This window comes from Parus major, chromosome 7 (genome assembly GCF_001522545.3).
Source record: "Parus major isolate Abel chromosome 7, Parus_major1.1, whole genome shotgun sequence".
In the NCBI taxonomy this organism is placed as follows: Eukaryota; Metazoa; Chordata; class Aves; order Passeriformes; family Paridae; genus Parus; species Parus major.
Window position 1 is genome coordinate 11,954,598 of NC_031776.1, and position 24,925 is coordinate 11,979,522.

Below are 24,925 nucleotides of genomic sequence, written 5' to 3' on the forward strand. Positions count from 1 at the left end.
CGCGCGGCGCGTTGCTGAGCAACGCCGAAGCGGCCGTTGGAGGGAGGCGCGCGCATGGCCAAATTCGTGGTGGCGGGTGAGGGGGGACCCGGGCGGGGCAGTCCCGGCGGCAGCACCTTGTACCGGGACCCGGGCGGGGCAGTCCCGACGGCAGCACCTTGTACCGGGACCCGGGCGGGGGCAGCTCTCCGTGCTTGCCGCAGTTGCCCCTCTCTGCGGGCTCACCCCCGTGCCCGGGGCTCTCCGGGAGCCGTGTCCACACGGCGCGCAGCCTCAGCCGGTCCCGGGTCAGCGTTCCCCCTCATGCTGTCGGTGAGGCGTCAGCCTCCCTGTTGCTGTCCCTCCAGGAGTGGGCTCCCCGGCCCCTTGGACGCTGGTTCGGGAGTCTGTTTCACCTGCAGAATTACCCCTCCTTAGCTGGCTCACATTAAACAACGTTTAGTCTTTTAAGTTCTTATCGGTGAATGACAAAATCATCCAATTGTGCTGCTGTTGCTATGTTCACAGGCAAGGCAAACTGCCCATACTATGCCAAAGCTGAACTCCTGGCTGACTATCTCCAGACTAACTTGCCCAACTTCAGGTTTCACAAGATTACTCAGCAGCCTGACAGGTGGGAGGTAAGGAATTGTAAATCAGGTCGCCGATAGGTGCCCCAGTGCTCTACAAACCAAGAAATGTGCTTATCTGTAGTACGTTTCTTCTTCTCTTCTATTGGTGGTCTGCTATGTGGATAGAGGTGCTGCAGGAGCAGCTTTGGCTAGGAGAGCCAGCCAGAGGAAAGGTTACAATGTTTTGAGCAACTGACGTCTCTGAGTTTTACCACAGAAAATAGGCACAAAGTGTGGACTAGCCTAAAGTTGTATTGTGTCAAGAAAAAGGTCAAGGTGGTTTTGGTTGCTTGCTTGCTTGTCTGTTCTGACTTTTTTTTTTACAGTATAAATGACTGCTCAATCTGTAAATCTTTTGCCCACTGTGATTACATATACCTTCCGAGATGTTTCTTGTCAAGAGCCTTTGGGGCATTTAAGAGTTTTGAATTACAGTGGAAGTAAAAAACAAATATCACATATTTGTTTAAAGCGTGGATGTACTTTCTGAGTACTTATGCTGTAGACATGCTACCTATAAGGCTCTGAAAAAACTGCAGTCTTATTCCATGACACAGACAGTATTGTGGTATTTATTACCTTGTATATTTTGCTTGACACCTCCACCAAGTAACTTGAACAGTTCAGTGAAAAGCAATTAACCTCTTCACCTTACTTACCTTCTGTGGCTGAGTAAGAATCCTCAGATTACTTGCTGCTTCACAACACTGCTCTCTTCTGTACCACTAAGACAACTAAGTGAAATCAAGACCTTGAGGTGAGCTATCCCAGTGTATCACCATACCTTGCTTTGTGTTATTCCCCCATTTTGTACCCACTGGTACATAAATTCTGAAGCACCTTGTAATTATATATTGAGAGGAAATAGTAAGAATGCTTGTAGCTGTAATGTTTAAATGTTATCAAATATGATGTATTAAAACATCTGGTGGGAATGTTTACATCAGCAGTGGCTTCATGACATTTGTGAAACAAATGGATGGGAACATAGACAGTCTCCTATCATTTGGAGAGAGCTGTTGGACCGTGGAGGGAAGGGTCAGCTTCTGGGAGGACTTAATGATTTTCTGGAATATGCTCAGGTAATAAGCTGCCTTTAATACTGTAAGACCATGTTTTACAACATTGTTTTTCCTTTTTCCTCTTTCAAATGTAAAATAAAGCTATTGTTAGAATTACCTTGATGGGTTTGGGCTATAATTTGGTTAGAGATCATCCCTTTTGTTTGTAGCGATATTATGGCATCACTTCCATGATGCTGATGGAGGAAATGTTAGACATTGCTGAGGAGAACCTGCAGGCATATCTTGAAATTGTAAAAGACGATGAAGAGATTAAAAGTCTTATCAAGCCTATGCAGATCTGGATTACCAGGTGAGAGTGAAGAGAGTACCTGTGAACTTCTACTCTTTTCAGAGGAATGCACTTTTTCTTATCACATATAACTGGTGTAACCATCTGAAACTAAGCACAAATCCCTGTAATCTGATGATTTGACTTGGGTTCTGTAGCCCTCACAATGACCAATTAATATATAACTTAGGAATAATTTATTGTTTTGTTACGCTTTACACCTGTTCAAATGAGGGATATGAACAGGCATCATTTACACCTCACATCAGTTTAGGGAAAAACAGGTATTTACAAAACAAGCTAGCAATTTTATAGCACAACTGTCTTGCATTAAGTGTTGTTGGAAATATCAGAGTAGGTAAAGTCTCTTGGAGCTTTAAGAAATTCCTGTATTTCTAGTAGTCCTATTAGAGCACATTAAAAAACTGTGGTTCTATAAAGACATCAATTTTTAAGTGACGGCATCAATTGAGATGCACAGGATGGAGAAGCCTTCAAATGAAAGGAGAACCCAACTGTTTTAATTCTTAACCTGTTAAAATGACAAAAAGAGCAGTAAAGGATGCAAGCTAATGGTGTCTTTAAATGTAATTAAGTAAAAAACTAACACTTTTGTATTTATGTAATACTTCCAAACAAGCAGTGGTTCATTGTTAACTGCAACTTTTTTACATCCTCTCTTACCAGCGCATCAGTTCCAATCTGTTATCATCTGATCCCTCTGTTGGCAAATGGAGAAGTGTTTGGGATGACCACAGAAATCAGCATCCATTTGCTTGACACTGACCAGTTTAAGGAAATTCTTTGCGGTATCGTAATGGAAGCTGAAGACATGGCATTCCCACTTCTCCGCAGTATTTCAGAGCACACAAAAATAGACCAGGCTTTTATTGATGCTGATATTATCATTGTTCTTGATGATGTCCCCTTAAACCTTGAAGTCCAATCCCGTGAGAACCACATCAGAGAAGTGAGTGAGATCTGCCAAGTGTATGCTCCCTTGATTGAGAAGAATGCCAAGAGTGATGTCAAAGTAATTTCATCAGGAAAAACCTTTGCAAACCTTAAGGCAACAATGTTAAGGACATATGGCCCATCCATTAGGCCTGAAAATATCATTGCCATTGCAACATCCTGGGAGAGTGCAGCTAAAGCCATGCTGGCCAGGAAGCTGAATGTGAACACAGCAGGTGAGTGTTTATTTAGCATTTGGGGAATTCAGCAAACCTTCGGGAGTACATATTTCATTCCAGAACACAGTTGATGCGCATGCAGAAATGCACAGCAGTGCACTCACTGAATTTCTTGGCTTTACAGAATGCCAGAGTGTCTTTTGCTTGCTCTGAGATGCAGCCCTGCCATTCCGGTGTATATTTCATGCTGGAAATGTGCTAGGGACGACAATTGTTTTGCAGATTGGGTACTAGGACTTCAAGACTGCATTTGCAGTCTGTAGTGCATTGTTATTTTGGAGCTGTGAATAAACATGGCAACATACTGCTGTGCAGATAATGACAGTAAAGTGTAACTGTGTTGTAATATTATTTTGAGGTTAATTAACTTTCGTTTTCAGGTCAGTTGTTACACCTTTGTTATATTTGCACAGTTTTGCACTGCGTAGCAAAGGTGTGCTCTGACAGTCTGCTCAGCATCAGGATTCTGTAAGTGTTGCATAGCTAGAACTGGTCATTGATGACAAGTGTAGGTATTTTGGAGCCTAATGAAATGGAAAAGCAAGTTAATAGGCTGAATAGCCGATCAACAGGTTTTTTGAGAAAATCCTTTTGCACCAAAGCAGGTAGTTTTTATTTTTTTAATTATTGCTTTTATTGTTTATATATTTGCTTTTACAGGATTTTATAAGGAAGGTTTCTGTATGTTTGCAATATGATTTGTTACTGTTTTAAGAGTTAAATTTTGACTTATTTACAGTAAGATGATATAAATTAAAGCTCCTTTTTCAGCTTGTGATGAAGTTTAATATGTTACAGAGAACTTGGTTGCATTTATCAGATCAAATAATTTCTGCTAGCAAGGCAGGGCACAGATTTGAATAATTCACTTTGAAGAGGATTTCTGAAGCTCATTTTGTTAAAGTATTTGTCTCTTCACTTTCCTTTGTTACAGGAGTTAAAGATGTGATTGTTTGGGGCAATATTACTGGGTCTAGCTACATTGATTTGTCACATGCAAAACTTTATGGCTATGACTGTGCTATTCGGGGACCTCCTAATTTTCCACGTCCTTTGTTGAATATGATTTATGATAGGTACAGTACAGATTTATTTCTTTCAAGTAAAGTCAAATAACTACTTTTAATCCAAGTTTATCTGAATTGTGTAATTAAACATCAATAAAGGTTTTTGTTTTTAAGATTTGTCTTTACTGATTGGCACTGTACATAAAGGAAAACACAAACTGAGGCATTCCATCTGCAAAAGAAGTCAGGTAGTTCCTAGTGCTGTGCCTAGTTCTGACACTCCTGCCAACTCTGTTTATAACTATATTTTTCCTACATTTTAAGTGGATTTCTCTTATATCATGAGCAGTTTATAGGAAGTAATGTAAGTCCAGGTCGTGACTTAGAAGTCTAGTTTGCATGAAGGAACTTGGAAATAGTATAAACAGGTATTTGTGCCTGAATTACCTGGAATAGGCCTGAGCATACTAATGTTTGTCAGTTTCCCAAAACAGATGATTTGTTAATATATGTGAAAAGGAAACCTGGCAGCTAGATAACTTCCTGTGAAAAGAACAGCAGCAGAGAAGGGGTGGGTGCAGTGAGAGGCAGCAGATGTGACATACACCCAGGCCTGGCTACCTGGATCTCCCACTCTGGTCTAGACTTAGCATTTACTGGAGAGCAGACATTTCTGTGCTCTAGGCTTGTACTGAGTCTCACACAGGCAGACTGATTCATGGCTGGGTTTTTACATAAGACAGTAATATGTAAATTACATATGAAATATTAAATTACATATAAAATAAGAGAGGTTATGACTTGAGTAAATGACCTAAGTTTCATAGGAAAGTAGGACTGGTTACTTTTTAAGCTATGTTTTATTAGACTTTTTTTTTCTCTCTGTAAAAATACCTTGCTTTCAGCAATGAAGTTTGAGTAAGTTTTGACTATTTTCTTTCCTCAGGTTTAGTTCTTTTTTTTCTCTAGGAAACTATTCTTCTTGCAGTCATCTTAGTTTTTCATCCCTTTTTTCTCCATTTTTTTGTTGGTAGTGAATGGATCCATTCAGAATTTCTGTCTGCACAGAGTACACTGAGTTCCCGGATGTCCCATTGTACAGGAATATTACCTGCTCATGCGATAGCCACGGTACTGCGATACTGGTACCATGGCTCTCCTTCTGAGGAGATTGTTTCTGTGGGAGTATTTAGTCATGGTAAAGATATTTTTGCTTCACATGTTCTCTTGTAGCTTTGCCCTGCATATAGTAGCTTTCCCCTATCTATAATGTTATTTTTTAATCAATGTTTTTAATTTAATAAAAACTTGTAAAACAAATGATGTGAGGCCAGGAGTTTGTTTCATGATAAGAATTTCCAAATCTAATAGAGCTTATGATAATGCTCACTTTTTACAGGCATCTCTTAGGTTAATATTGTCTTTTTGCAGATTATCTCTTAGTCTTTTAGTTTAAATGTTTTTCTGATTTATGTGTTTTGTGCAAGAGCTCTTTGTAGTTCTTAGAGCCTAGGGTATGAAAGTGTGTTTTTCTTGTGTAGTTATGTAAACCAATAAATGGAATATTTCACAGCAGGCATTTAACCCTTATGAAATAAATTAATTTTCCCCTTTTTTAAGATGTACAGAAATTGTTTTATTACAGCAGAGGAAAGACACCTATTGGAGACGGTCCAGAGGAAGGCCACAAAAAAATGATCACAGGGATGAATGCCCCTCTTATGAAAACAGGCTGAGATTTGAGGTTGTTCAGCCTACAGAAGAAAAGGCTCTTATAGCACCATCCAGTGCTTAAAAGTTCTTACAATTAAAGATGGGGGTAAACGTTTTAGCAGGATCTGTTGCAATAGGACAAGAGTTAATGGATTTAAAGTGAAGGAGGGTCAATTATGATTAGATATAATTAAGTTTTTCATAATGAATGTGATAAGACACTGGAACAGCCTGCCCAGGTTGAGAGAGGTGAGAGACGCCTCAACCCTGGAAACATTCAAAGTCAAGTTGGATGGGGCTCAGACACATTTGAAGATGTCTCTGCCCATGGCAGGAGAGTAGAACTAGAGACCTTTAAAGGCCCCTTGCAGCCCAAACCCATCTGATGCTGATTCATGCACATATAACTAAAAGTTGAAAGTTACAGTAAAAGGGACATTCTTTTTCAAGCTGTTGATTGAGAAAGGCTGTCTCCATTTACAATGAGATCTTAAAGTTGTAGATTTTTGCAAGTCTGTAGGAGTTAGCATTGTCACTGGTGATGTAATCAGAAATAATGTATTCTGTTATTTTTCCCCCCTCTTCTTCAGGTCAATTTTGCATTCCTGAAGGAATTATCTTCTCTATGCCAGTGAGGTTCCAGAATGGAAACTGGGAAGTCATGACAGAATTAGAAATTAATGAAACGACCCAAAAAGTTCTGGGACGCTTATCCCATGAGCTGGTTCAGGTAAGGGTTTCTTGAGTTTCGTGTATGCCCATTCTGCCACCTATGGGCACATCGTAATACAACTTGGAACACTGAAACCTTTAAGTGTTAGATGTACAAACAGCACATGTGCACTTATGCACAGTAAAAACAGGGTATTTATAAGTGTAAGGTAGTATATGTATATTGAAACAAACAGACAACTGTTCTTCTGCCCAAAAAAGAGATGATAAAATAAGTTTACTTATTTAAGTTTACACTACTATGTAAGTGTAGAGTTTGCACTCCAGAGTTCTGCAGGCTTTTTTGCAAAACAGAAATATTGCCCTTTGTTTAATGTTTCCACATTCTATGTTGATTTTGCTTATGTGGTATTCAGAGTATTTCTGTGCTAGAAGACATATCTTTTGGCATTTTTATGGCTGTGACTCCTCATAAATGAATGCCAGACCTTACTAGAATTAGGGATTTTTCAGAAAATAAAACATCATTGAGCATTATTTTCATCATGAACTTCTTGTCACTTAGTGAGACAAAAATAATTCATTTGTACTTTTGAAACTTTTAAAAAGTCTGATCCTAAACTCTACATTCTAGCTTTAATCAGATTTTGTGATCTTCAGTCATACTAGTAATGTCTAAGAATTATTGTTTTAACATATTTTAAGTTTGTGCTAGTAATTAGAGCAGATTAAAAGAATGGGTCGTATTAAAAGTGCCTTTTCTTCCATTTAGGAAAAGCTCGTTGCACTAAAGGAGATAAGCGAAATGCATCCATATGAAGCAGAATAAAAACTCCACACTTTCTCCAAGTGTTTCTTTGTTGCTTTTCCTGTTTAATTTGCTTTTAAAGTTCTCTGTCCTCATTCATCAAAATAAGAACAGATGGACACTAAAGCATGTTTTAGTTTTGTTTTTTCACTTTTTTCTCTATTTTCAGGTTGTGAAATTCCTGCACTTTCCCAATGTTCTCACAATTTCTTTCTCATTTTCATTCCTACAGACCTTTTCCCTAGTTTATTTTCTTTCTCCCTCCCTTCAGATTCTTTCCAGTACTTTTATATCAGCCCTTTCTGTACTATGAGCTGTTCTCCATTAAGGACAGGCTGAAGAATGGGGAAACTATTCAGAGTTAGATGCCCAGAGCCTCTACTGAAGCATAAAGTCTTTTGGTCATCCATGCTTGTTTCTTGGGAAAGGACTACAGACACAATAAGATATCCTTGATGAATGCAGAATTTAATTATTTGGCTAATCATGACCTTGTTTAACCCAGACAGGGAATTCCCTATTAGATAAGAGTGTCCTTCCTTATCTGCTCTCTAATTGTATGGTACTGCTGTTCTGTAGAGCTGTCCTGTTCCTCTTGTGCATTAAATGCTAAGCAGAGGCCTTCCCACTGCTAGCAGCAATGTGCTCAGTTGTGGCCTCTTGTGACATCAATATCAGGTGTTCAAGTATTCCCAAAGTGTCCTGCTTTATCTCCTTGCACACAGAAGTATTTTAGGAGGCTAGCAAAAATAGCTCATGTTTTTCCTTTTTTTTACAGAAATGGAAACCTTGCCTACTGGGTCAGTTTAGCTAGAGTAGCTAGAGTCATCTGGAAGAGAAAATTCCGGAAGTTCCCTTATTAAAATAGTGTTTCCATTGCTCAAAAGAGCAAACTAGAAGGAAGTCTAAACATTGCTGTAGCTTTTGCAGTATTTTCCTCATTAAAAACCCCAGTAAATCTCTAGGTAGAAAAATATTTCAAACCCAGTGTGAATGTAACGTTTTTAACCTGTAGACCAAAGTAAAGTTTCTACTGATTTTAATGAGTCTAGGATTTCATTTGCATCCAACCACTTATTTCTTCAGACCAATAAACTGTTGTTAAAATATAGTTTAATGCCTGAAATGTTCATATGAAAATCTTGAGCAGGACTGTCACATACAGAGTAGAAGTTCTATAATTCCAAATTTTTTTTTTCAGAGGTACTGAAACACAGTACATTTTGTAATAAAGTATCTTCTTGGGCAAAATTGGTTTTAACATAGAAATATGTTTATACATCTCCAAAGTGACAGGTTCATCTTTATTTCCATGTTTTTCTTATTCATTTCATGAGTTTCAAGAGAATACTCGTGTGTTTTAAGTCAAAATAATTGAATTCTTGTTTAAACAGAATTGTTGTGGATCCACTTTTACTTGCATCTTTGGTGTCTTAAATGATGGAGACTGTGTTAATGAAATGTTACTGTACTTGCTAATTTTTTATCATATATGTTTAAAACAAAATAGAAAGCTTCCTGTTCTTTGTTACATACAGTTACATACAGTTGCAATGAATTAATTATTTCTGTTCAAATGGAGTTTCAAGTTCTGAATAGGGGAAGACCTCTTAAATAAGGAAACCAAGAGAAGTTACTGGCTGAGTAGGACAGGACTAGGCGGGATGTCTCATTGGTCTTTGGAAGAGGAGCTCGGAAACCTGGGGTATCACAAGTGATCTGGGAGAATGCGGGGTTCTGTGTAAAGTGTATATGGGAGAAGCAACATTTAGAGGAACTGAGATGTTATTCTAAATATCTTCATGAGAGTTCACATGGAAATTGTAGAGGTAGGTGTTGTAAAAAGTCCTGAAGACGAGGGTTAGGAACCATTCATTTAATGGATAAGTGATCTCCAGGGAATTAGTTTCCAGTAGTGTGTGCACAGGAGATTGGCTGAGTTTCTGAGGAGCATCTGGAGGCAGATGTCACAGGAGAAAATAGCAGGGAGGGATGCTACTAGTAGTCTCTACAAACTACCTGATTTTTCTATAATTCCTTCTTCAAGATAGAAAAGTTAGCTTCTCTAATGTGTATTTACATTTGGGCTTTTTCTATATGAATAGGCTTTAGCAATCTTACTCTCTGAATTTTTTTATTCTGCCTGTTGAGATAGTTCAAACAAACTGCAGTTCAAGCACCAACACTGCACAGCTGTTAATGAGAGGGAAAATAAATCTTCCTGCAATATATAAGTAGGCTTATCTGACTTCTGAATCACCAGCTGAAAACCTCTCTTCTCAGAGGCTGGGAGCAGAAAGAAAAAGCTGCTTGGGATTATTCTAACTGGATTTGTCTAGTGGTCTGCATGGAAATTCAGGTCTTTCCTCATTGAAGCAAAAGTGAATGGAAAAGCTTTTTTCCTTAGCTTTTGTTTAGGAGAAAAAGAAAGAAAAAAATAGGAAAGCTAAAATATGGTAACGTATTCGAAACTAGTTACAGTTGTAAAACAACAATTGACTTAGTCATCAGTAAGTTTAGGTTTTCTATAAGTAATATGCAATTTCTGGGACATGTTTTTTCACAAGTCTCTAAGTCATGCTATGTATGCAGGATATTCATGCTATTGAGGACTCCTGCTATCTGGGTGTTATGGTAACTGTTGAAAAATTTATGAAAAAGGGCTTTAAGTTGTATGTGTCTTACAAATGTTATGTATAGATTGCTCATAAACCTTAGCATTTGGGTGTACTGAAGAGCTTTGTGGTTGGTCTGAGCAATTCTTGCTCTTGGACATTACCACTAGGGCTTATTATTTTTCTTCTTTGTATAGCTGCCCCAACTCTTTGTTACAGCACATTGTGCTTTATGCATTACTGTGTCAGCTTCTACCTCATTTTCAATCTCTATAGCAACAGTTTCTCAGCAACCCGGAGATGCTTAGTGAAGGCCTCTCAATTTAGAAATATTGCACTCCAACCATAAAAAAAAAGGCACTTTGAAACAAAGATCAAAGAAGTTTTATCTTTAATTATTCAGGATATTTATTACTAATTAATTAGTGTTCTCTGTTTTGACTGCTTAGACAATTACCTGATACTTTGATCTGGGCCTTTGCTAGGCATTTGTTGTGAGCAGCTTTAATTTAAAAGCAAAACCTTTAGAACTGTGTCTTGAAGTCAACTTTTAAGTGCTGTAAAACTACTGGACTTCTCTGGCGATGTCATCTGACTTCTGGACCTTTAGTAAGTAATGAGAGGAAGGTAAGCACAGCTACTGTATTTAAGGGGAGACAATAATTTTGGCCTTTGAACAAAATATAGAATGTTTTCACCCTTCACAGGAAACAAAAGTAATTGTAGGTTCTTTTGTGCATATTTAAGATGTTGATCACATGTTGTCTGATTTCAAAAGAAGAAAAGTCTCTGATCAAGTCAATTGATCTGCTGGGAGGTTTCTGCCTTACTTCATGTGGCTTGTCTTTCTCTGTACTTTAATTTAATTATGTAGCATGCTTCAAAATACATTTTATTTGCTAAAGTACATATTCTGAGAACCTGTAAGGCAAGGTACATATAAGTAATTTTCTTTCACATTCCACTAAGAGTCAAGAGATTGTTGTGCACATAAGAATATTCATGTTAATGGGACCAGGATTGTTCACTGTAACATTTTATTTCCTGAAAATTTGCACATAATTTTTATTTTTTGTTTGTTTTCTAAAGTGATTTTCACTATTAAAGCACACAAGTAACTGAAATATAACAAATGAGCTGAAATAGTGTGTCAATGGGCAAAGTTACTTCAGATTTCATGGGCAGCAGATACTGCTTCTGCTTTCATATTGTATTCATGTGCTAATACTAAAGTAGATTCTCTTCATTTCACCCAGACACTCCTACAGCAGTAGAGATCTGGACTGTCCACAGAGTTTTGTATATGAAAATGTAGACTGTACATACATTAATAATGTCTTTCATAACTTTTTGGAGGGAGGATTTAAAGATATGATGCTGTACAATGATGGCCAGTTTGGTAAAACACATAAACACATGATTAACTTTGAGATCATGAATAACCTAGGACAAGACTATAGAGTGGTTTTCCATGTGGATAATTTAAATGTTAGACCTTGTGCTGTACTGGATAGAGATCTGGTCATCTTACAGTAAGTATCAAGCACTCATAGATTATGCATGCTGTATAACTCAGTAAGTCAGTAGATCTGTTCTTATTTGAGTGAACAAATTCTAATGACTTCTAATTTAAGTGAGTTTAATCTGGATATTTTTATATTCATTCCATCCAGTTTCTTTATTTTATGTACCTCTGGTACAGAGAAAATAAAGAAGGCAAGCTGTGTGTGTCTAAGTCTACCTTCTAGATTGCTACATGTAGCTTTCACCAACACCTATGTTTAATTCATTTCTCTGTGTCTTCTGATTTCATTGATTTCTGTACATGAACTTTTCTGTCAAACTATGGCAGAGGCTCTTACTATTGCAGCTATTTTAGGAACAGCTGTATCATATTTTCATATATATTGCATATGAATATATATCTATAGGCAAACTTATGTGCCTGTGTAAATGCTGGTCAGAGCTGTAGTTCTGCAGAAGCCTTAGTAAGAAAGAAAATAGAAGAGTGGAAAAGAAGCATAGTGGTATTCCTTTCAAAGAAGGACTACAATAAAAATTGTGGCATTATAGTCTTGAATGAAAAAGACTATTAAAGCAGATCTGTATCTCAGTATTTTAAGTATCTAAATTTAGGTTATGACTGAAATTTAGGGACAGAAACACAAAGTTGCAGCTTTCACCAATTAAAATGGTGAGAAGCATATTTATGGTAGACTCAATAATTCTATATCATTGGATACTTATGCTTCATAATTGGCCAGTATTCTGTCATGTTTATGACAAATCATCAATGATTATATCAAATGTAAGTAGTGAACATATGTTTAAGTTCAGATTTAACAACAATTTTTTTACTTAAGTTTTGGATAATTTCCAGCTACCTAATTTTTATTTATTTGAGCAAACTTTCACTTTGTTCTGCACAATAAGCCACATAGATGGCCTTTGGAATCTTGTGTGACTTAGATCCATTATACCTAGTGCTTTGAAACTGCAGTGTTAGCTGAAAGGTAGTTGCTGCAGTTAATTAATGTTTATATTTCTGTGATTGGAAATATTATGTACTTTAGAACATTAGTGAAATAAATCCTGAGGGGAGACATTCAGTTTCCATTGTTACAGGGACGTAACTACTTCTGCTTTCACAGTTGTTTAAATAAGTATATTCATGGTTAAGCTTCCTTTTCCCCTTCTGTATCAGCTCAGAAAGAAATAATGCCAGCTCAGCCTAAAACTTTAATTCTGCTTGAGAATTTTAGAAAATACTTTTGAGTAATTGCAATCAATGAATCTTGGAAAGAGTCTGATGTAGATATGCCCTCTGTGACCTGAAATTGTACACTATGAACTGTGTAGTAACCCTGCATGTAAAATTTGGGCTCTTAATAGTGAGAGATGTCAGCTCCTGTACTTAAAACAGTTTTGAGGATTGGTTTTGCCCTGCTACAGTTTTACCATTACTTGAATTACTCCTATTTTATGCTAAGCAGAGAGCTTGCAATTTGCTGGAATTTCTCTGCACATGGCACCAAAATGATTTTGTTTAACGTAAATCTGTTTAATTTAATTTATGAAATGCATCCAGTGAATTGTTCAGATTGAAAGGTTTAATTTGAATGGTTCGATATGTCTCTGCCTAGAATATGTGGTTTTACACTTTGGTTTGTTCTGTTATAGAATGCCTAATGCCATCTGTTAATTTCAAATGGATCCAGACTTGAGGGGTAAGGATTTTTCTTATTTTTTCCCAACTTTTCTCAAAAGGAATTTCTGTGTCTTTTTGAACAGAAACTACTGAATTTTAATGAAATCATGCCACCTTGAGAATCTCTGTACTGTAGCACTTAAATGACAGATTACACAGCTGTAATGTCCTACTTTTATTGTTAGATCTGTCCTGACACCTTCCTTGCCATTATCACATCAGTTTATGGAATGGTCAGGCACACAGGCCCATGATCCCTAATTTATACTAAATGCTAAGTTTTTTTCCGTACTTTGGAATAGGCATGAAGGATGGCCATACACTTCCTTTTTCAATGCAAAATCTCAGCAGGTACCTCATCTGCCACAGGGCAAATAGCTCAAAATTCAGAATAGCAGGTAACCAGCTGAAGATGTCAGGAATCACCAGACTTCTGTGTGTTTAGGAACTCCTTTGTCTGCTACTCAACAAAGGGCATTTATACTTCTTGAGGTGAAATTTGACCCACAGCAGAATGATTACATCCTGGTTTTCTGTCCAGAGGGAAAGCTCCCCTCCTGTGAGAAATGAAGGATTATAATGTCCCTAAATAGCCTCTCATCAATAATAATTTTAAAATGCTTTACTATTTTACTTATGTGTCCTCACAAGTTAATTCTGGAACTGTGCTTGACAGGCACAGAATGCCCCACTTTGGGGCCACAGTTTGTCTGTAAGGATGGACTCGAATTAAGTAGCAGATGGTTACTAAAACAGATTCCCTTCACTTCAAGAATCATCTTGTGGATGGAAGGTGTTTGAGTTGAATCATATGTATATTTCTAGCATTTGTATTTGAAAATAAGCATTTGGAACTTAATCCATAGCCTACTGAAAACTGTGGGAGTTGTTCTGTTGCTTTCAAAAGGGCCTTGGATCAGTTTATTGAGGAAAGAGAACTGATGATGCGTGGAAGTCAAAACTCATTTTTCACGTTGTATGACATGCTACACTACATCTCCAAATAATATCACAAAACATAGTATGACAAGAGCAGGACTAAACAGATGGTATAGCAGTTATTGGCATCTTTCTATAGCTTAGACAGCATCTGGGAACCAGCAGAGCCCATAATTTGCTGACTATTAATATTAATCTGGTGTATTTCTTGGAAACCATTGCACACAGATTGGCTCCTTTCCAGACTGAACAGGTGAAGTATTTTTTTCATTTATACGTATTTATTGCTTATCTTTAACCTTAACCAACTGTGTGTAGTTCTTCCTCTCTGAAGTACAGGGAGAAAGGGTCTCTGAGGACAGAAGGATAACAGATAAATCCCTTTCTAGTTTCTGAAGTTTAGTGAACAAGCCTTGTTTTTTTGTCTTGAAGTTCAAGTTATGTGTGCAAAGTATCAGGCATAGGTCATGGTCAGCATGTCTTATTTTCCACTCAGAAAAACAACCTTTAGTGATGTTAAAGAAATAAGCTGAAATCATATAAGGGTATGTGATTTGGTTAAGCATATTGAGTGGGTTTTCTAAACAGAGATGTCAAAAGTAATTTACTCTAGTAAATGTCTTTTCTTCTTCTGCAAGAATCCCACATCTTGATCTTCACAGAAGATTTGCTTAGTGCTTGAAACAATATGCATCCAAAACCATAACCCTGCTGTACAACTGACAAACTTCCTTGCAGAAGAGTGTCTCTGATCAACAAACCTATTTGCCTGAAGAAACAGGATTTCATTATGATCTTGGTTAAAAGTATGTGCAGTGCATAACCCTCACAGGCCTTGTTCTGATCTATGAATAAACTTGATTCTCAAAGAAGCTGGTATGATCTCTATGTTAAAATCTGTTTACTCACTGTTTACAAGAAGACTGTTCACCCCACAAAGTTATTTGAAAAAAAAAAGAAAATGCTTAATTTTTGTTTTCTTTTTTTTCCTCAAAATATTCCTTCAGAGTGCTGATCAACTTGAAACTCCAAATTTGGTTGTTTTGAGTTTTAGTTAGTTTTGAATGAACCACTCTATTGTAATGTGTGTTTGTTTTCTTTCACAGAGGCCTTCAATGGTGTTCAGAGCTCCGTATACAGAACAGCCCTAAAACTACGCTCAGTACAAAGTCTTTGCCAGTGTTAGTAGTCAAAGAGAATCTTGTGTGTTTACAGGGAGGAGAATCTGTATAAAATTTGTATTGTGGTCACCATGTTTTATAATGCTACTTTTTTCTCTCCTTTTCCACCCTAGAGTTTTAGAACGGATTATGAACTCTTAAGATCTAGGTAGTGCTTCATATATAAATTGATTTTTTTTTCCTTTTGAATGTCAGTGGAAATACATTAGTGAAATTCTAAAATTATGAGAGAATCGATTTATTTTTACAATCTGCAACCCTGCTATGTAGACATCAAGGACAATTTTTAATCTTTATCTGTGTATTATTACAGTCATGAAAAGTCAAATTCTAACGTGTTTCTTAGGAGCTGATTTCTTGGAAATAACCATGGCTTATTGAAAATGCATTGACTGGACTATAAGAATTAATGAAAGCAAAATAGAATATGATAGACCAGAAAACTCCTGGTTAGTATCCTGGTTAGTAACCCTGTCTTTGAAGTGAGGGAGAATTCAGTGCAAGCAGAGTTGTGCAACGAAGTCCCGGTCACCTAGCTCACTTTGAAATTACTGAATGTAAATTCCACATTGAGCTAAATTTCATGGAAATCCTGAATTTTCCATTTGAAACTGTGTGTTGCTGAAAATGCATAATATTGCAAGTGAGGTCTTCAGGGTATCACAGAGAAGCTGACTAGTTTGTTTGCCTTGGGTATATTTCTTTCTTTTGGGGATGCTCTCTTATGAATATTTTTAGTCTGGTCTCAGCCCTAATATGGTTTATCTGCTTGATGCTCTGTGTCAATGTGGAAGTACCAATTCATACTGGTACTGGTTTTCTTTGTATATGGTGTACTGTTTTAGACTTCATTTTACAGACTTGTTTTAGCAAGGCATTTCTGATAAAAAAACAGTCATGCTTCTATTCATGAAAAGGCATGGACCCTCATTCATTTCTTCCTTAATTTTCCCACAGTGGATTTGATTGATGTTTCTCTGATTCAGCACATCCTATCAAGTGAACAAAGCCAGAAGGAAGAGAGGATTTCTCTGAACATGCAGCAAATCTCTAGAATGCTGATGAAACTGTTCCAAAGGACAAGATTAGAAAAACCAGGCCAGGTAGATCCAAGAGCTGCTGAATTCACATTTAGCTTGCTGGTAGCCATGTATGACAGGTGAGAAGAAGAATAAATGTAGATCCATTGAAGTACCATAGAAGCAAAGAATGTTTTTTTGGATGGGACCTTAAAGATCATATTGCTCCAACCCCAAGTATTGCTAGATTAAGTCTGTTTCTACCACTCTCACACAATTTCTGTGTGAAACACTCCCATTTTGATAGGTTTTGCTTTGTATGAAAACAAGGGGTAGTTCAGCTGTAGAAATATGAGTCACAAAACTGCATTAGAAAAACAGTAGTCAAATATTCCCAAAACTACCTGGAAATCCAGACTTTTGCCAGTTCATGCTGACTTTTTCTCTGAAAACCTTTGCAGAGTAGTTCTTCTGACTTCCAAGATAATTTGGTATACTCCTAAAAAAGAATCCAGATTTGCATCTGGAGAACAGTACCCATGTACAGGTCAGGAATTTGCCAGTCACTTTTCATTATTCATTTTTCTCAGCCTTAAAAAGTTAATCTACCAATTATGAAACAAAATTGATGTCTCATAACTAAGATGAGCAGATTAGTGAATAGCAAAGTTTCTGAAAAAAATAAGGAAATGGCTCTCAGAGTGTATTTTTCTTATGTATTATTTGTGAATAATGAGTTAATTCACTAAAGGCAGGATTGGTTTGTGATTCTATCAGATTTAAAAGACAAAGTTCATTGTACAAGTTATTTACCACAGGTGAAATTTTTCCCATCTATATCAGCAAAGTTTTTTACTGAAAGTAAATGATATATAAGTGTTCTGCAGGATTTTTCTTGAAGTATTATTCGTTACTCATATGATCACTACTGCTTAAGGTCCCGTTTTATCAATTCTTTTCATAAAATAATCAATTAAGGCTAAGAATAAACAGTGTATTAAGAGACAAAGCTAGAAACTTCAAGCATATTTTGTAATTTGTGTGCACTGTAGGAAAATTATTTAGAAGAATCTTCTTAACAGGTCTATCTTGGTCTTTTAGTCTGTTTTCTTAAGACTGTCATTTTCTTTTTGCTGCTATTTCTTTTTTTAAAAAGAATTTCACAAATTTCTTGAAGTGTATATAAGATAGAAAAAGCTTCTTTTAATTTTCTAATCATGTTTTCTCTGTAGAGTGCTGTTCTCCACTATAAACACTGGAAAGTATTTCACAGGAGGAGCACATAGGAATTTTCCATGTTTGTGTGGTAGTTTACTTAATAAGCTTGCATAAATATCTTAAGGGAATTTGATTGTATACTTTAGCTTTAGTCTTGGAGTTTTTCCTTTGAAATTTCTGGAAAAACAACATTTTTCCATGCAGTTCATACTTTAGAGACTATATTGCAGCTTTACACAATGTGGGTTTATCTAAGACTCTTGAAAACAGTTTTATGTAACAATATTTTTAAGCTTTACAAAAGTAATGTCTTAAATATAGATTTCTAGGATTTCCTGATTTGTGGTTTCTGATTAATATCTGCATTAGCTTCACAAAAAAAATAGTGTTTTTCATTTGGTGCCTATGTCACAAAATTGGGTTCTAAATCTACATTATTTATTATACAATGGTCAAAACTAAATGTCCTGCTCCTCTATATATCCTTTTGATTAAACCGAGTTTCAGTGAAATTAAGTGTAATCAGCCCAAGAGAAGCTCAGTGCAGACTACTAGGGCCATAGTGGAGCTGCCTGATAAGATACGTAAAACTCAGATTGTATCCTTAATTCACTACTGTATTTGGGAAGGCTTTCCAAAAACAAACAAACAAAAAAGTAGAACATACACTGTAAATGTAAAATTATATTTTATTTGGAATGTAAAGTCTTTGAAGGAGATATTGTCTTTTTGTTTTATGATTGCATGGTACTTGGAACAGTTAACTCAGAAGTTATGTTCAGTGATAAAGGGTTCTAGGCATAAAATATCACTCAAATGTTACTTTGGATACATTTATATATTATATATTTATATATAAATATATATTTATATATATATACATAAATATATATATAAATATATAAATATATATATATATAAAGGATACTTGTTTTGAAGTTTTCTTTCTACATAGTAATATTCTATTCTTTAAAAGTTTCAGTCTTTTTATTCGCAGTGAATGTAGAGTAACATTTCATTTTCCTAGGTCTGGAACAGGGTATATCAAAACTAGATCTGCTGCAGCTGCCTTAATTTCCCTTTCAGGAGACACTCTACTGGCTAAATACAGAGGTGGGAAATGTATGATTTTATACACTGCCTGAAATACTGAACACTGAGGAAAATTTCCATTGTAATTTTTTATTTTAAAAGAAAATTCAGCTCTGCCATGAAAAAAGTAAATCATGTTGACTGCTTAGTTATAGAGAAAGGCTGATGGAGAATAATGCTTTTCAATCAATATCTGTAGCCATCTTTGCAATAAAGAGCCTCTGAAGAGGTCATAGTAAAGTTTAAGTAGAACTTCTATTTGCCTAGCACAAAAGAACAGAAACCCCATGGTTTTAATTAGCAATTTACAATTTAAATAGAGCACTTCTTGTATAAACATATTTAAATATATTTCCTAATGTTGTAAGAATGAGTTTGTTGCTTTCTTCCTTGCTTTTATTTTCTTTCCCTCACTATAGGGAGAAGTATGGTCACAGCAGTCACTGATAGCCTGTTAGGTACATAATAAAGTGCAACTTTCTTGAGGGGTTTATTTGATAGACTGCAATTACCATAGCAGTTTGAAGATAGCTTGAAGAGAGTTGTTGCTCTGCCAGGATTCCAGGGTTTTTTTTCCTTGTTTTCAGCTTTCTTCCAGTTTTATGCTGTCCCTGATGGGAAGGAGACCTTGATTACCCGCAGTGCCCTGAGAAGCCTGCTAACAGACTTAAATCAGGTATTGTTGCTGCAGTGCTGTTACATAACAGATTTTGTAGGAGTGTACTAACCTAGGAGAAAAAAACCCCTCATGATTGATACTTTTTACATTTGATTATCTTATCAGGGACCAAAGTTAATAAGACACTGTGGACATAGGGAGCTATCATGCAAAGTAGGTAAAAGAATCAAATTCTGTCCCTTTTCTCAAAATAACCACTTGCATTAGAGATTGCTTCTTTGCATTCATGTTGCCTGAGCTTACAGGTCCTGGAAACAGCTGGATACAACTGTTCCTAAAGCAACTCCAAAATTCAGATATCTGTACTCGCTAGAATAGCTTGTAGTTGCAGCAAGTTGCCTTAACATACAGGTATTTCCAGCTGAACTGGTGCTGAAAATGGGATCTGAAAATGACCTCTGAGATTCAAACTCGTTGTCCTTCAGTATTATAGTGTGGAAACATAGTATGTTTATCCATTACAGTGAGTTGGAAACAAATCATTCTGACACACCCTGAACTGTGAAACTGCATACTGATGGTATGAATGTGAATGGGTTTTCTTCAGAACAGTGTGTGAAATGACATTGCTATAGATACCTCACCATCTGTGTGCTGTCACTATCACAGCAGAGCATGATGGGAACATCTGTTTTTTATTGAGGTGATTGTGAGCCTTTCTTCTTGATGTAGATCCCAGCCATTGTGGGAGAAGGCTGCACTCTGTCTTGTGTGGAAATTGCGATTCATGACTGTTTCCATGGGGTGAGTGAAATTCTGATGTCCTGGGAAATTATTCTGAATATTGTTGATTGATTAAAACTTCAAGTGTATCACCACGTAACATCCCCAAGTATCTACTTGTAAGACGTGGGGCTGATCATCAATCTTACAGTATGGGAGGATTTGTATCTGTAGAAAAAAAATTCAGTAAGATAGTACTGAGGACACTTGCATTTATTTCAAAACCTTTGGAACCCAGTAATATTTTACATGAATAGAAAATTTATGCCAGCAAAATCCAATATCAGAGCTTTTATTAGAGATTATAGATGAAACACCAGTTTTTTTCAATGTATGATCTTGAGACATGTATTTTTTCTAGGTTTTGAATGCTGCTATTGTTGAAGAAAAATTCCTGTCTTGGCTGAGATCAGAGCCTGCTGTTCTCCTGTGGCTCCCTACATGTTACAGATTATCAGCCACAGAAATGGTTTCTCACCAAGCTAAATGCAGAGTCTGCAATGTTTTCCCCATTACAGGCATCAGGTGTGTCAGTGGTCTTTGGCATCCACATAATTAGTTCTTACCATTGTTTACATACCTTATAGGCTGTAACTGAAGTACTAAGTAACAAACTTTGGACATAATCTAATTTAACCAGAAAAGAGGGATAGAGAGAACAAGTGCAGTCTAATGTTCAAGCCTTCAATGCTACTTCTCTTTAGCTCACTAGCACAGACAAGACTGTGAAATCTTGCCAAAGGTAAATTGGCGGTCCAAAGGTAAAGCAAATTAAACCTGTGTATCTCATTTTTTAGTGATTTTTTGGTAACAAATTGTATTAACTAGCTGGTTAAGTTTTCCATCTTAGCATCTTGTCATCTAAGTAAAGGTATAAAATGGCATAATGGTATAAAAAGGACACTATCCATTACCTTCTGATCAGAATGCTCAGAAAAGCATTTTACTGTTACTATATTCTCACTAATAGTAAGCTTGCATTAGTAAGGTTTAGTTTTTTGCATTTTTAGGTTTTTGTTTATGAATTCTATCCTATCAATATTATAGTTCCATGGGAGCAGCAAATAGAGGTAAACTGGTGCATAAGAAGCATAAGAACTTGTAACTTCATTCTGAAAAATGGGAAATGGTGCTAGAACAATGGTTTCTTCTATGGGCTGCATTTGAATGCAGCAAATAAATAAGATCAAAACCATTGGTGGGTTAGGAGAAAAGTCCACAATCATTTGGACAAAACAACTTGAATTCAGAGAACGCTGAGGAAAGTCATTATTCTAACAAAGATGTTACTTTGCATTTCAGGCCCAGGGATCTGGGTTTCCAGTAATCACTTTTACTTACACCAAGTTCTTACTTGTGGGGAGGTAAATAAATCCCTTTGTTTTCCCTCACAGGTATCGCTGTTTAAAGTGTCTCAATTTTGACCTTTGCCAAGCCTGCTATTTCACTGGCCGTCTCTGCAAACCACACAAGAGATCACATCCTGTTATGGAACACTGTGTGCAGGTAGTCCTATTGTACTTGTTCATTTCCCTCTTGAGGTTCTTCATGTAGGCAAGTAGGCAGTAGATTCTTGAACTACATGTATTATAAAATTATGTGTGTATTAGCCATAACAGCCATGACATATTAGCGTTATTAGTCTGGTAACAGGGGGACGGGAAAAGGACAAAAGCAGGCTTCTAACTTTAGAATGAGTGTTTTGTTTCGAAGTAACTGAATAGGCTATGAAATATCCCAGTGCAAGTCTTCTTCTTCAGGAATTTTATGGCAAGTTTTTTGTTAGCAGATAATCCTATAAAAGTCCCCTCAATGTCACAATATTCCTTCATCCCAATCCCAATGCAGACTTATCCAGAAATTAATTAATCCTAAAGTTATACAAACTCCTGCATAAAATGTCTTTCTTTTTCTCTCTTTTCTGAATGTCTTCAGTTTTTCCACTTTATTGTAAACCTTTCTGATTCATTTGTTTCTCTAACTTAGAGATACAGCATAAAGAGGCAGCATGTGCCCAAGTAAGACCACATACCTGGATTCTGTTACAACTTATGCTATCATCATATTAATGGCAAAGTGCAACACTGGGAATTTGTGTTTGGAAGACCAGATTCTGCTTTGAGCAGGAGATTCCAGATCTTGCGCACAGCAGCAGCAGCACACAGCAGCAGATGGGCTTTTTGTGGATCTGTATCACAGCATCTTTCTGTTCCAGTAAATGAGCTGGAAAGCACTTAAGAAAGTTTCCCTAGAAATCTTTATCTCCTGGTCTCCTTCCCAATCCTCTGCAGTTAATGTGAAAGATACCTGGGCAGCCAGTGGCTGCACTAAAACTAAAGACTGTTAGACTGCTCTTGTAGTCACCCATTGTCTGGGTTAACATTATACTCTTGCCAATTCATTGCTCTCTTCTTGAAAACAAAACCCTGTTGCTAATGTTGTGAGAAATTATATCTGGATGCTCAATATCTGCATTAAAAATAACAGTTCAGTCCTCCAAATATTCTTCCTCATACTCCATCTGTGAGAAAGTAGGAAAATCAAATGTTAACTGACCTCCTCATGAAGAGATTTCAAAGTAGAGACATTAAAATTAGTGTGAATGGAGAGTGAATGGGAATGTGTGTTTGTGGAAGCGCCAAAAGGAAGGGCAAGAGAGATAAAGCAAGACAGGAGATGTTGCAACCTTGATTGCAGCCACATTGTTGCTGCAGAATTGCAATTTAATCACTGAACTTTGGTTCCCTTTATTAAGCCCTACTCTAACACAAACCCTGTACATATTACTTTATAGGCCAAATATTACAATGCAGGCCAAAATCTATACCAAAATTTAAAAGATAAGCTACTCACTATGACAGATACCATTTTTGTATCTGTTTTGTTGGACTTAAAATAATCAGCAGTAAGTTGCTATCCCCATACCTTCCACTCTTAGCAGATGCTGTCCTTATCTGGGTAAATTTTTACACTCTTTTTCAGGGATTGAGCTACTGAGTGGGGGTTTGAAATATCACCAGAGTTTTTCCTTACCCTGCTGACACCTTGTGGTAATGTTACTACCACGTTAAGAAGCACTAGGAGGCATGTGGTGTGTTTTCTTTGTTTTCCTGTTCAGTCTGTCAGGGCTCACCTCATGTTCTACAGCAGTCACCTGAGGCAGAACTGCTTTGTATCCTCCAATAATACAGCTACTGGGCTTAGTTGTTGTACATGAGCCTGTCATTCCCGTGATAAATGAATGTGTATTTTACTGTATTCTGTGAGAGGAGGATGTGAGCCATGGAAGGCTATATCTACAAATGCTTTATACTTTTTTTAATACTTTAAAAAAAGTATTTCGTCTTAGATACTAGTCAGCAGAATTATTGCTGAGACTGTGAGCTTAATCATTGTAACTACCAAAATCCTGCATTAGGCATTTCCAGGTTGCCTTTGATCCAGGCAGTATTTTGCATAAAAGAATTGGAGCTGTTCTTGGCTGTGGTCTTGCAGCATTACCCACTTCAGCTCTCCTTCTAGGGCTCAGATAGTAGCCATGAGCCTCATCAGATGGTGAACAGGTGGCCCTTTGCTTTGGAATATGTCTGTTTCTGGGCATTATCTGTTTGGAAAGTCACTTCCTTCTTTATTATCCCTCATTCCAATAGATGTCAGCAAAGGCCAATGCAAAGCACTTTCTCCGCACTATCAGGAACAACCTGTTTCAAGAGCGCTGCAGAAGGAAAGAGGCTCAGAGAAGGACAGCTCTGGAGTCAGTGGAGGAGAGGCCCTTCCCTGCTCACAAAAAGACTTTGTGAGTTTCGGTTTCAGATGAATTTATAATTTCTGAATTATAATAATTATAATTTCAGGCTGTGGAATATTGCTTGATTAAGTTCTTTGAGCAAGGGATTTTTTTATGAGAGATACCATGTCATGATTTTTTTATTAAAAAGAGAAGTTGCTACACGTTGCTACGTTCTGTAGCTTAACTATGGTTACCATGCTGACAACCTAATGATCAGTTGTCTTATAAAATATAACAAGCTTGTGTCTTGCTTCCCTCCTTCCTTATGTTGTCTCTTTCACTCTGCTCTGTTTCTTACATTCAGTCTAGCATCAAGCATTGCAAATGTTTGCTGCCTTTACAACTGCATGGGTTTTTAAGCACTTCCTCTGTGACAAATCCATTGGAAATTAACTGTGAATTCTTACCACATATGACCCACAGTGCATTCACTGGCAAGCATTCTGCTCAAGTCCCACTAAATTGCAGGCTTGTGGAATTCCAATAGCAAGTAGATTATCTCACCATTCCTCTTATTTCATATCGGTTGTTTCTTTTGCTTTGGTTAATATTTAAAGTCATTACTGTATTTCCACTGATCATAGTGGCTAATAGTGAGCATTGGAGGTTATGTTGAGAATTTTCTCAGTAGTTTCTCCTTCCTTGCTATGAGATTCTGGTTGATACTTAAGTATAGAAACTGAAGGGAGATTAGCTCTAGCAACATACAAAGGGTGAGATTCCTTCCTGTTTGTATAAAGATCTAGCAACTGTCTTGCATCTCACATGTGTTCTCCAAATGAGGCTTCAGTGAGGCTGAAATAGGGAAAAAAATCCTCTCTAAAATAATTAATTTCATCTTTATGTGAAGGAGGAGAAAAATCTGTTTATAAAACTGGATTGTTCTACTCTGGTAGGTTTTCAGTTAGAAAACAATATTTTATGTAAGACCAATGGATGATATTTACAGTGATCCTCATGGAGAATATTATTTCAGTGTTTGTTTTTTAGAATGTGGTGAAATGCAAAACATCTTTTGCTGTTAATATTTCCTCTCTTGTATTCAGCAACAAAACAATATTTAATCATTTTGAATGTACTTTAATCTTTGTGGAAGCAATTGAG

The 24,925-nt window shown here is 36.8% G+C and overlaps 2 protein-coding genes across 3 annotated transcripts in view; both read left to right on the forward strand.

Annotated features, from left to right (window-relative positions):
- Positions 1 to 16,282, forward strand: MDH1B (malate dehydrogenase 1B). Of its 2 annotated transcripts, XM_033516147.1 has the most exons (10): positions 1 to 76; positions 508 to 620; positions 1,559 to 1,693; positions 1,843 to 1,985; positions 2,652 to 3,154; positions 4,092 to 4,233; positions 5,199 to 5,362; positions 6,468 to 6,607; positions 7,322 to 15,300; positions 16,258 to 16,282. In XM_033516147.1, the coding sequence occupies exons 1-9, from the start codon at positions 55 to 57 to the stop codon at positions 7,376 to 7,378; spliced, it is 1,419 nt and encodes a 472-aa protein (XP_033372038.1). In that variant the 5' UTR covers positions 1 to 54; the 3' UTR covers positions 7,379 to 15,300; positions 16,258 to 16,282. The 2 variants fall into 2 exon arrangements, with proteins under 2 accessions (XP_033372038.1, XP_033372037.1); XM_033516146.1 differs by lacking the exon at positions 1 to 76 and having other exon boundaries at positions 198 to 620.
- DYTN (dystrotelin) overlaps positions 15,310 to 24,925 on the forward strand; it is an 18,594-nt gene continuing 8,978 nt past the window's right edge. The window contains exons 1-7 of the mRNA XM_019007415.2: positions 15,310 to 16,459; positions 18,565 to 18,650; positions 19,217 to 19,305; positions 19,981 to 20,052; positions 20,393 to 20,556; positions 21,426 to 21,537; positions 23,682 to 23,827. Coding sequence (XP_018862960.2) covers positions 16,338 to 16,459; positions 18,565 to 18,650; positions 19,217 to 19,305; positions 19,981 to 20,052; positions 20,393 to 20,556; positions 21,426 to 21,537; positions 23,682 to 23,827 — 791 coding nt within the window. The 5' untranslated portion in view covers positions 15,310 to 16,337. The remainder of the gene's footprint in view (positions 16,460 to 18,564; positions 18,651 to 19,216; positions 19,306 to 19,980; positions 20,053 to 20,392; positions 20,557 to 21,425; positions 21,538 to 23,681; positions 23,828 to 24,925) is intronic.